This window comes from Numida meleagris, chromosome 4, assembly GCF_002078875.1.
Source record: "Numida meleagris isolate 19003 breed g44 Domestic line chromosome 4, NumMel1.0, whole genome shotgun sequence".
Classification (NCBI taxonomy): Eukaryota; Metazoa; Chordata; class Aves; order Galliformes; family Numididae; genus Numida; species Numida meleagris.
Window position 1 is genome coordinate 11,732,321 of NC_034412.1, and position 13,398 is coordinate 11,745,718.

General features: G+C 41.2%; 1 protein-coding gene across 1 annotated transcript; it reads left to right on the forward strand.

Annotated features, from left to right (window-relative positions):
- Positions 281–3,728, forward strand: MRPL44 (mitochondrial ribosomal protein L44). The gene is made up of 4 exons (XM_021394551.1): positions 281–463; positions 544–1,012; positions 2,008–2,186; positions 3,397–3,728. Exons 1-4 carry the CDS (start codon positions 306–308, stop codon positions 3,566–3,568), a joined length of 978 nt encoding a protein of 325 aa, XP_021250226.1. The 5' UTR covers positions 281–305; the 3' UTR covers positions 3,569–3,728.

The window sequence follows — 13,398 nt, forward strand, 5'->3', positions numbered from 1 at the left end:
GTATTGGATAACAAGAAAAAATAAAAGTTTCTTTTATGAGAACAGAAAGGCTCTTTGTCTTCCAAACGAAGCCCAAACAACAGCTCAGGATTCGATTTTTAAAACATCTCTGTTTATAAACGGGGAGGCCCGGCGCGCTCCGCTCACGACGCCGTCGCTGCGTTCCCTACCGCGGGCGGGCGGAGCCGTTCCTGGGCGCGCTTCCGGTGCGCGCCGCGCTGCCCAGACCCGGAGCGTTTCCGCCCGGGCCGCGTTGCCCGGGGGACGCGTAAGCGCACGGACCTTCCTCCGCCGCCACGGCCGCGATGGCCGCCGGGCTGCTGCTGATGCGGGCCTCGCGGCGGCTGCTGGCCGCGGCCGGGACGGGGCGCGTGGGGCCGGGCTCCGCGCCGCGCCGCGAGAAGAAGCGGTGGCTGCGCGCCTACCTGGAGCAGCAGCGGTTGCAGGCGGCCCCGCGGCGGCGGTGAGAGCGGGCGGCGGGCGGGGGACGCTGGCGGTGCGGGAGACGCCTCGTTCTAACCCCGTTTCTCTCCGCGCCCGCAGCTCCGAGCAGCCCGGCTGGGATTACCACGCGGAGATCCAGGCGTTCGGCCACCGCCTGCGGGAAAACTTCTCGTTAGATCTCCTCAAAACCGCCTTCGTGAATTCCTGTTACATTAAAAGCGAGGAGGCGAAGCGCCGGGACCTCGGCGTAGACAAAGACGCCGTCGCCCTCAACCTCCGAGACAACGCCGAGCTTTCTGCCCGAGGGATGTCGTTTTCGCGTTCCTACCTGACGCGGAGCTTCGAGGCCGCCTACCCCCGCCTGCCCGCCCCGGCGGTGGCGGCGCTCGTTGCGTTCCTGACCGGGCGGGAGCTCGTGTCCCACGTGGCGCAGAACCTGGCGCTGCCCGACCTGGCGCTCTGCGCGCACTTCCCCGCGCCGCCGGCCGTGCTGCACGCCACGTTCTTCGCGGTGGTGGGAGCGCTGCTGGGCAGCAGCGGGCCTGAGAGAGCCGGGCTCTTCGTCAGGGTGCGCCGGCCTTTGTGGTATTCTTTTGCGCCGATAGCAATAACTAATAATGTCGAGGGGGGCTGCGAAGTTACAGGAAGAAAGACAAAAAGTATGTAGTGTTCTGTACCTTAGTGACCAGAGATGCGGAGAGATTGTTTGGTTCTTTCCCCAAAAAGGAAAGGCTCAGGGCGCTCCGATACATAAAGCCACACGCTTCTGTAGCAGTGACACCTTTTTTGCTGTTGCTCATTAGGGAACAGTGTTACCCTCCACACCTTAATGCTAACTGTCAAACAGTGAAATTATTTCGTGTCATGTATACCTTCAATTTTAAAAATTCCGTGTTTTGGTTTTAATTTTATCTAAAATGTGCTGAGGTCATAGGTTCTGCACTCAGGAGTGCAAAGACCCAACGATCTTTTCTACAGGAGCGTTCAATTAAACTGCAGTGTAACAAAGTAGTGTGGGCAGCTGCTGTCCTTTCCCTTGCCCTTTTCACTTATTTCTAGCATTGCAGTGGAGAAGTATTTGCTAAAATCTCATTTCTGATACAAGGCAGGGATCTGTGTAAGTGCAAGCAGCAGTTAACAGACAAGACAGTGGTCAGAACAGGTGTGAATTGCGTGGGACTGCGTGTTACCTTCAGCTTCTGGCAGGACCCTGCAGGTGTGCAGCCCGCTGCTCGGGTTTCCCTACAAGCAGCACTGAGGTGCTCGCCTCGCGCTCGGAGCTGCCCAGCAGCACTGTGAACCCCTCAGGCGGGTGCTGCTCCTTCAGGTGGGAGCAGGCTGGCTTGATGCATGCATGAGCAGCTCAGCCAGCAGAGCTCAGCAACACATCTTGGTCCTGCTTAGCTGTGCCGTAGTGCGGAGGCGGTTTGGTCATTTGTTCCAGATATCTGCTGTCAAGTGCAGTAATGCCTCGTCATATTGTATTTTTATTCATAGACACGAGGAGCCAGAGCTGCTGATCCCCTTCCCATTGATTTTAACTTCTAAATATTTTCTGTTTAGGATTTTTTAATTCCCCAGCTGATTGGAAAAGACCTGTTTGAGATCTGGGAAGTTGTCAATCCTATGGGCTTACTGGTAGAAGAGTTGGCCAAGAGAAATATCTCTGCTCCAGAACCAAGAATTACCAGGCAGCTGGGAGTCAACACGGTTCTGCCACTGTACTTTGTTGGGCTGTACTGGTTAGTATGGTATTAATTTAAATGGATTTAAGTTTGGGGAGATGGGAGGCAAGAAGATGGTCCTTTCCCTTCTTCACTTGTGCTCTTTGGTCAAGTTATTACATAAAAGAAACCATGCAGTGACTTCCGTGTAAAATCAAACGTTTAAGCATTGTCAGTGACAGAGCACAAAGACAGCCTTGTACTAAAGAGCTTTGAAGGCTAAATGAAACACACACCACAGCCAGGGTGTTTTGGTTGCTGTGGCTCAGGGACTTTGCCAATCACAGAACTGATGAGCTTTGGAAGGACCACAGCTGTATGCAGGGCTTGGAGAACAGTAAGGAGACATCAAGGGAGGTGAGCTGGAAAGGCACTAATTTGTTTTCTAGAGCTTTTTAGTTAGAGGGCAAATCACTGGCTTTAGAAACCAAGCAAGAGGAATGTCTCTGAGTCCAGACAGGATGTAGGAGGTGCTGCTTGTCCCCGGCACGTTTGCGTCTCATATATGGTCGGTGCCTGTCCGGGTCCTGTGCCCTGTGGTAACAGCACTCCTCTGGAGCAGGGCAGGACCTTCTGCCTAGCCCGTGTTGTTCCACACTTTGCTCCATGAGCTACAGCTGAACACAAGAGAAGATTGCCTGAACTTGTTCTGAATTACCACGCTGTGTTTTGTGTGTGTTTTTTAAGATATATTATCTGACATTAAAAAAAAGAACTTCAGAGTTTTTCTTTCTGGAATCTCTGGTGTCCCTCTGTGAACTGCTCCTATTCAGTGTCCGTATCTGTTGATTCAAGAGAGCTGAATAGATAATTCATCATGTGGAGAACTTCTCTCTCTGAATTCCTTTTAAGGAATTTTTAAAATGCTTTCTTACCAGGGGAAAAGAAAAGATTGGTTAAGCTGACCAAAGTGAAGGGTTTATATTTTTTTAACAGAGCTAACAGAAACTGAACACTGTAGACAATTAGTGATGTGTTAGGAGTCTCAATGAACAGGGTAGTGTTCCTTCAGGAAGAGGATGTCTTTCTGATTTGAATTTCCATTGCTGAAAATCCAGTAGCTCATCTTTGCAGGAAAAAACAGCAGAAATGTGTGCACTGGTGTATGTGTATAGAAATTACCTGCAGTATTCACAGCGTGGGGGAGAACACATTTAGCAGCTCTGATCCCTGATGTACAGTAGCACTCAGGATTCTGATGAAAATGTTTTGCTTGTTTTTTTCCCAGTGATAAGAAGATAATAGCGGAAGGGCCTGGAGAAACGCTACTTGCTGCGGAGGAAGAAGCTGCCCGCGTGGCGCTGCGGAAGCTGTATGGGTATACTGAGAACAGGAGACCGTGGGATTACTCGAAACCCAGAGAAGGATGGACAGCTGAAAAGGCTATCAGCAGCAACTAGATAATAAAAGCTATTTCTGGTTTCTCTTAAGAATGAGTGTCTTCCATGCTGAATATAGACGCCTTTAGGAGAGCAAAGTTCCATTTGATTTTCTGATCTTAAGTTCTTGGAATTTTCAAATTAAACACGGTTATAAAATAAATGAAGTCTTTCTTTTGTATAATGTTTAATGTTCGGGCATTTTCCTAAACAATGGAAGTTCTTTTTTTTTCCTGAATTTATGTATTTTGGCTGAGAAGTTATTCCGTAAATGACAGGAGGTGGTTCTTAATGGTTTTTAATAGCGTGTGACAAAATCTATAGAAAAAGGCTTCTTGAATGCCTCCTTGGGGCTGGTTTTGAGGGTATTGTTAATAAGATGAGTAGAATTTATTATGCAGCATTGGCCTGTGAGTTGCAACTGGATCCATTTGTCCTTGACCTGGTGAAAATGTAGAATGTGATGTCAATGTCATATTGACCATATGACAATGGTGGTGATCCCATTTAAGAAGAAAGTAAACAGCACTTATGAGATCTTACTGCTTGGATGCAACTTTTTTTTTTTTTTTTGCTGTACATGTTGGTTTCTATAGTTGGAATACTCTCCGGAAGGCAGCATTTTTCATTTTAAAATCTGTAGAAAGGAAAATAAGGATTATGAGGGCTTGTGCTGAAAGAAATGAGAACACTACTGGTTGATCTATTTTTCCGTTTTGCTGCAAGAACTTCATTTTTCTCCACTCTTTCAGACATTTATCCTATGTGGTCGTGTGCCTGAGGTATTGGATTCAATGAAATGTGTGTGTGTTTTGTTTGCACCCTCTGTAGCTGTCTGAACGGCTTTCAATTACTTGAGTTACAGTTAGGTACCTCCATAATGTTCCTGTTAAGTAGGAACTCCGTATGTGTATCAGAGGATGACACACAGGGAGACACATGATCCTCGTGTGTCTTGGGATTGTTTCCTTTAAACTTCAGTGAGATTATATTGCAAATTGGGACTGAGCCCACAAAGGAGAAAGGGAAGATGCTGAATGCAGGACAGTGGTTAAAGGAAGAAGTGTTTCTACCTTATCCCATTGTAAGCACTGGTTTTATTTTGCGTTTATGTGAAGGATGCCTCAAAGTGAATGGGCCCAGCCTGAGGCTGCGTCTGTAGAGCAGGTCTGGTGCAGTGCAGGTGGTGTATTTCCTGCTGCCCTGGGAGTGAGAATGAGATCTGGCTCTGTTCTACTTGACTGAAACAGATTAATAACTACATTCAAGAGAAAAAAAACAAAAAAACAAAAACAAAACAAAACAAAAAAACAAAAAAACTAAAGACACCCAACTGATTGCCATTCATGTGTGTCTCCATTATTTGTTATGACATACTTCTTAAGTGTATAAAAAACACTTCTGTGGCTAGACAGCAACAAAACTTTTTGGCTGGATTCTGGCATGGTAAACTAAATGGGTGAAAGCTAGAATATAAAAGGAGAGCAGGAAGATCCATCTAACATAAAATATGCATAAAATTGCTTGTGTTAAGTTAGAAATTCCATCTAGGTAATCTACTGTAACTTACATAAGCATAGCCAATAAGGTCACTATATTTCAGGGGAATAATAGCTGAATCTGAAATAACTTCTGCTATTTTTAGTTTTCAGATTAGGTATTTCTCTTACCTTTACCTATTTTAAAAGGACAATTGTGATATTTATTTATTTATTTATTGTACATTCAAAGTTAGATCTATCTACTATTTGAAGTACCTGTATTTTAAGGGAGAGGAAAAAAAAGGCAATATGTTGGCAGTTCACCTTAAAAGAAAATTTAAGATCTGCTTACTGTGGTTTCACAGTTTGGAATATGAGAATAAATCCTAGGAAAACTGGATTACTGGTTAGTATGCTGGACAGAAACTGCTTAATGTAAGAGAAATCAATGCATTGTGTAGTGTATGTATGGAATGTTCTGAGCTCAAAGGGAAAGACGCTTTGGGGACATGGAAAGAAAGGTTTGTTTTTTGTAGAAGTGTGAGTGGAAAGTATGGAGTTTTGTAGGAAAAGGTGCCCTATTTTCAAGATTCTCATGGTCAGAAAATTTTGCTTTACTTTCTGGCACCTAAGTATGTATCGCTATCTCAGTGATGTTAAATGATTGGTTAGATTTACAGAATTACGTATCTTCAAAAATAAGCAGGGAAAACTGCAGCTTTTCTTCTGCTACAAACTTTGTTCGTGGAATTCCCTGGTAGTTGAGTGGACTGCAAAGTACTGTGTAAGCTGCTTGCACTGGTTCTGCCCCGGGTGTTGAGTACAAGTGCATTTACATGTCCCAGTGATCGTTCCTCCCTCGGAGAAGGCAGTATATCAAGCAGCACATCAGAAACTGACTGATGAAAAAGAATCAGTTCATTCTTGCAACCCACTGAACAACTCATTTTATAGATAGTTGTTAGGATTATATTCATAAACCGACAGCAGTGGAAAAGGGTATGTTCTCTGGCATTTATGGAATTTTCTAATAGACTGACATGATCTCAAATGTCAGCCAACCTCCATTATGTCTTTCTGTGTGCTACATTTTATCTGATGCAGATATTTGTTAGTGTAATTGCATTTATCATCCCTTTAACTTGTCCAAACAATATCTCATAACCATAACTGTTAGCTGAAAGTAAACCAGAACACAAAAGTCATTCTGTGCTAATTTAAAATAGCTGTATGTGTACTAACAACTACATCCTGACAAAAATACAGTTCTATCTGCTAACCCCTTACTTTTTCCATTTTCTTTAATTTCCCTCTTGATCTTTGCAGTAGTGAGCATAAGCATGCAAATATGCTTAGGCAGATGCAAGTAGACTTAACAAAAATATATATATATATATTCATTAATCCACTAAGGGCATTTTCAGTTTTACTATGAATTTGATCTAGACTTAGTTTTACCCCAAATATTAAATAATGTGTAAATAATCTTATGATTAGTCTACTTCTCTCCTCTTGTCCCTGGAGGTGTTCAAGAAATGTTTTGATGTTGTACTGAGAGACATGGTTTGGTGGGAAATATTGGTGATAGGTGGACAGTTGGACTGGATGATCTTAGAGGTCTTTTCCAACCTTGGTGGTTCTATGATTCCATCTCCTAGATCCTCTGTCTTTCTGTGGAATGTGTTTTAAAATTGCCTTTCTTTTAAGAAAGTTAAGAGAAGTCTTACTGTATTGGTACCAGCTTAGAAAAGAGGAGAAAAAGTCTTAGGGCACCTTTGTGCGCTTTCATTGCTTCTGTTCCCAGTATGTGTTTGTGCTGCTGTTCCAAGCTGTTCAGTAATGTAACTGAACACTCCGTGTATCTCCTTGCTTTCGGCTGCAGCCTCCTCTGGTTGCAATTACCTAGTGTTTTCCTATAATTTTCTGGAAATAAATAAGTCCAGAAATAATTGCTTCTATTTTAATTGTTGCTGTAACTTAAAGGCAGGACATTAAAACACAATCATTTTACAGGCATCTCCCTGTTAATTTGGGATTTGAAATTGTCACTGAAAAGTTAATAATACCAAGCTCTTTTACTTCTTATAATATATCACACATTCAGATAAGCTGCTCTGGCATTCTGGTGCTATAAAAAGCCATAAAGAAATCAAAACATCAAAAGATGCGTTCTCATTCTTCTTTGGGAGGATGATGCGGTGCAGAAATGTTAGAGAAGCCCTACTTTTTCCCGTCCTTAACTTTAATAAGTGTTGTGGTAAACTTTAAATGGGCTCAGAACTATTTGGTTGCTCGTCTAAAGTACACTTGGCTTTGAAGTTTAACATTAAAAGATGCCTTTATTGTAGAGAAACAAGCATCCAAGGACACGTGGTTTTTTATCTTTTCAAAATGATTCCACTGATCTAATGGCACCAGTTCAGTGTGTTTGCCATTTCAGATTGCCTCAGAATTTGTTGATAAGTTAGGAAAATGAAATGATTGCCAGTTGGTCAGTCAGTAGCCAGCTGCTGTGGTGGACAGGTGCAGACTGGAAACCCAGCTAACCTGTGTGACAGAGTCAGAGCACTGAGGGCGGTCGGTGCTCCTTAAATCGTGGGGAGGCAGCAGCGCAGCTCAGCGTAGTGCACATAAAAACTAGGGGTGCTCTTGGGCCAAAGTAAAACATTATAATCTCTTTCTACTTCAGTATAAGAACTGTAATGTTTCTACCAGTCTACTATGGCAGTTACACTTTTGACAGTGATATATATATATATATATCACTGAACTAATATTTTCATGTTCAGGTACGATATCTGAACTGTGCAGGTATGGTAGGACTGTGAGGCACCACTTGGGTCATCAAGAACAATCCATCGCCATCATAGCTAAGGTTAATGATCCTTTCTTTAAGCAGATGGTGCTCCAGACTGAAAGTAGTTTAGCCTTTTGCTCCCACTGTTTCCTCTGGAAACAACTACGGAACCTGACTGTTCTGAAATGGAGCCTTTCCTCTGCAGATGTTCATTGCCACGTGAGCTCGCTTGTTCTCGGACTTGATACAGGCAATCAAAATTAATCATATCCATCTCTTTCTGTAAAGAGAAACTTTCGGCAGTTCTAAAAACATTCTGCTCTCTCTTACTTGCCCACTTTCAGAGAATGATGCTACAGTTTACATAGTATCAATTAAGCTATACCATCATGCTGAGATGACAGTTTTGTGGGGACATACCCAAATTTGTGATTATGAAGTAAAGCAGGGGACACTGCCTGATCAAACAAATAATTAAGTCTAGCTACATGAAAATCATTACATGTTCTTTAGGGCTGAAGGAAGCACAATGGTGGAGAATCACTGTCCTTCATTAGAACTAAACCTACAGTGGGGGGAAAAAACAGATTTAGAACTCAAAGGTGTAATTCTGCAGGCTGCTCCTATGGACTGCCTCCTCCATGGAGGCAGTGCTACGCAATTAAGAATGCTCATGAAACTGAAGAAGTGTCGCAGAATTAGTGAGTAACAGCAGCAAAAGTGACTGGGGAAAGCATGCCCACCACCAGAGGGCGGTAATTTGTCTAAAAGTTCCGGTTTGATCCAAGAAAGAAATTAAGTTATTTCAGTGATAATTTTAAAAGGAAGAACTGGGAGGTACAGCTTCATCCTCGAAGTTATTGGGAAAAAATATCAATGTTTAGGATTATACAGTAACGAAATAATTTTGTAGAAATAACTCCAGCGTCAGAGAACATTTGAGGAAATGGCTAGAGAAAATGAGAATTTTAATTCTAGTTGATAATTATTCTAACGATAATTATACTCTTAAATGTCAGTAATAGGAACTGTGAATGTGTTTACAAAATGACTTTTGAGTCCCATCGGAAATGAAATTGTTGTCTAATGTAAAACTGTGCATCTGAAGGTTGCTTATTCCATTACACAGACCTCCTGCATCAAGTAACAACTGTGACAATGAGCTCAGTACAACCACTTGAATAATGTGATCATCCTTTCATCACTAGGGGGCTAATGGCTTTAGATTTGAGTGATTTAAGTATAATTTTCCATTTATCATATCAGAGTACAGTTTTGCTTTTATGTTTCCTTTGCAATGGAAATATTTGTTAAATATTTCATTCCAACTCCAAATACCACGAGATGTTATTGCAGCATGTTTTTGATCAGGCAGGCATGTCCACGCTCTCTACAAAGGCAGAAAGTACTCAGTGCTCTGGAGCAAAGCTGAGGTTGTGGACGGAGATTTGAAGGTTCATCAACTGGCTTATAATGAGGATGAAATGGAACTAAACCCTTTGGCAGGTGGGTTTGGACAGCAATCGGTGAGGAAAGGCTAGGTGCGTAAAACAAGACTTTACCCTGACAAATGACTAGGTCAGTTCATATTGATTTTTTTCTGCTGTAAAAACTGAAACTTTTCAATAATTACCAAGGAACCATTCTCTGTTAATCATTGCTTAACTTAAATCTTTTTGATGTAAGGGTTTTGTTTGTTTGTTTGTTTTTGTATCCTTGCTTGCTTGTTTGGTTGGTTGGACATTTCCTATTTAATTTTTAATTATTTTATTTTTACTTTTAATGGTAACTGAATGAGCAAGCAGTGGGCTGGGCACTGCAGGCAGGGCTCGCTGCGGGGCTCACTGGCCCTGCTGCTGCGCACACCCTCTCTATCTTCTGCCTGCATCTGTGCTCGTTGCAGCGATGCCATTATCTGCCTGCACACACATACATGTAGGGTGGGAAAATGCAAGCTGTAAGGTGCTTGTGGCATCAGAGCAGTGTGGTAAACTGGTCAAGAATACACTGAATATGAAAAATTGGAAAGCTGGCCCTCAAGTAGGAAAGTACAAAGGTCTGAAGCAACTTTATGCATAGAGGTCTGAGGACAAAAGGAAACTTGTATATTCATGAGCTGGATCTTGGTAGCTCAGGAATGTTAGTGTAAACTTAGGGAGCTCTGGGGAATCATACTAACAGTGTCAGAACTCCTAACAATTACAAGAGACTTGATTAAAAGTCATAAGCTGTAAGAACTACTATACTGGCCAATAGCTTCCGAAACACTTTTGTTTCCATATTTGTGAGGATTTATTAACAGCCAGGTTCCTTTTTTCTGCTTGTTTTCTTCATCCATAGTACCATGGGGAAGCTTGTTTAGTTTCTTTCTTTTGTCTAAAAATATCTTATTTGCTGCATTTCTCAAATTTCTGTGTCAGTAACCTAGGGTTTGGCTCAGAATGGACGTTATCCCAAAATTTTCAGTCGCTGTCGCTGTTTCAGAGTGTTTGTTCACTCTCTTCCATTAAATACCTTGTCCACAAACCAAAAAACCAGACCAAAGCAAGGTTTTGTTCTCAACACTTGCTCTTTTCCAGTTCCCAAAACACATTACATAGACTGTTACGCTTTTTTAAAAAATTACTAACTTATTTAAGCAGATAAGCATTACATTTTATATCATTTATGTTATGCCATGAAGAAAGCCTCCTTTTCATGACAAGTCATTTAAGCCACGTGCTGATGAGCATTTTTCTTTTTCCTTCTGGTTAAAAAAGTTTTTCTAATTGGCAAATACCTTCAAAATCTGCTTTCTCAATTGAAATTTGCATACGTTGTTTCAAAGAGACATGCCAGTCATTGCCACTCAACTGGAGAATATATTCTTGAAATAAATGTTATTAAAGCTGCTTGCATCTCCAGCAATGACTTGCATTATTGAAAAGAGTCAGTTCAAGGAGAGGAACTGAAGGTGCTTTTGTGCTGTACAGCAGAATGTACAAGAGGCCCAAATGTCAGGGGATTTACTTTTCATGTTAAATCAATCATTCTAAACAGCAATTTGAGGGTTTGCCCTTTTACTTTGAAACTAAATAGCAAAGAATCTGCTAAAATATCATTCATCTTAGCAGTATTGCTCCCATGTATGGGTTGAGATTAGGTCTCTACTGCAAAAAAACCTCCCTTAAGAGGATGTTTGCAGCTACCAAGGATTATCTGTATCTATTCACTCCAACTGCATTAACCTTTACTACATTCTCCAGGGGGTTTCTATTTGCTGTGCATCTTGTTAGTGTACTTCTAACTTGTTAATGCTGACAGTTGCAAAGTCCTTTTTGCTTGTCCTCCTTGAATTATAGAGCTGCAGTTTGGACATGATGAATTCTCAGGGATTTGTGGAAAAAAATCTTGATAGTATCTCAGTTTTAATAACTACAGTAATGAAAAGCATTACACTAAATTTGAAGCATCGGGTTTCCTTTTATCAGTCCGCTTCTAAAGGTTTTTTCATAAGCTAGGTGACCAATTAACTGAAATTTCCCATGTTCGTGTTATGTGGCTTATTTTCTTTTGGTATCTATTTGAATGTCTGACATCTGAAAGCTCCATTTCCCAAATTTCCCTGTTTCAAGTCCATCATCATTACTTTACACTGAGATATTATTATTCTTTGCTTACTTCAATGCCAAATGGACGCTTATGTGACTTTTAGTCTTTTGATTATTTACGTTGATTGCTTCACTGCAGTGTACAAGATGCCTTGTTCATCAGGCAACAACACACTGCTGCACTGGAGTCACGTCTTTACTAGTGTCATGACAATGAGAACGCATAGTAGGTATTTTGTGTCTTGTGTTGGCATTTTAGACTCATCTCACTTTTTCCTTCATTTTTGACCTTTTTGACTTCCTTTATATATTTCAGTTAATTCAGTCTTTCTTGTGACACCACAGGCCTACAGTTCTACGGTAATACAAGTCCTGGAGAGTTATCAAATATTGGCCCTGTTTTCTGCATGTAGATCCCAGTTGTACACACTGCTTCAGCACCAAAGGAGGTCTACTCACAAAAGTAAAATCTATTCTACAAATTAGTGTTCAATTGATGTTTTTTGAAAGAATTAAAATTCTAGGAAAGTCTGCAGCAGAATACAGGAATTCGGTAAAGTATATGCAAGTGAGAGAAAACTGGTTGAAAATATTACTTCTCTCTCTTCTAACTTTGCTTGTCTCTCAGTGAAGATGTTTGTCAAACTACCTCCAATTCTTTTTACCAAATCTGAGGTACTAACTTAGATTTGGTAAAAATATAAATAAATACAAAATACAAAATTAAAACAAACAAGACAGCACTAACCGATAGTCGTTTCCACAAATTAGACTGACTAATCAATAATTTAGATTAATTAGTGGAAAGGAGCAAAGGCTTCTCTTCACTCCCATAGGGGTTTTGCCAAAAACAGGCAGGAAATGCTCATCGTCAAGTGGAAAAGGTACTGGAGAATAGAACTTGAAAATACACTGGGCTTTAAATACAAACCCCATTCATAGCTCAAGAAATAAGTTATGTCATATAAAGATTAATGTGATAATTAAGTTCTTGCTGTTCAGAGAGCTGGGAGAGCATTTCCTGGCTTACTAGTTCAGATAGCTGAATAATAAAGAAATTGTTGGTTTAGACAGAACCTAAACATATCTCTTTCCCCTCTAATTTAGAACCAAGAGTTAAACTGTCATTCTATCTCCAAGGCATTTTTCAGCTCTTTCTCTCCCAGTTCACTCATTTGCTTCCTTCCAGCTTTATAGATATCACTTCCACAATCTCTTTTCCTACCAAGAGGCTTTAGGCTGCCTTGCATATTGCATGTGTTCCCATGGGCAGTCCAGTAAGTGGATACGATATGGCTTACCGTTACTTTTCTATTGTTCACAGGATCACATGTGAATATAATTCTCTTTCAATTTAAAGGGCCCTACCTCTCCTCTGGGATGTTCCTCTGAAAGGCCACGTGACACAAGTGGTTTTCAACTGTACCTATGGTGCAGTTTATCAAGTGTCACTCAACTACAGGAACTTACAGAATAATGAAAAATAAAAATAAACCGAATCAAAATCAGTAATAAGAGCATTGACTACACTCTAAAAATAAGAAAAATTGACTATAACGATGAGCTTAAAAACGAATTACAGTCACCTCATGTACAAGACATTCCTATGACAGATGATTTGCCTTCGCTGCAACTGTATATAGGCATGTTCTTTCCATTGCCTAGTCTGTGATTACGAACTGGAATATGATCTTGTACACTTAAGGCATGACGGAAATTTAAGAACTGTGTCAAATAAAGGGGCAAGGTTGAAATATTGATAACCTTTCAACATCACTGACCAAGCTAGAAAAGCATAAAGAGAATCAGGCCTCCTCAGCTATTAATATATTTCACTAAAATGAAAAAAATGAAAAATTCCTTGAACTTTGGAATGGATCAGTTTGCTGAAATGGCCTCGGATTTGAAAGCCTCCTGCTGAACTAGACTGGATTGCACCATGAAGTGGGACAATCCTGTACTCAAAAATCTCCCACTGAAAAA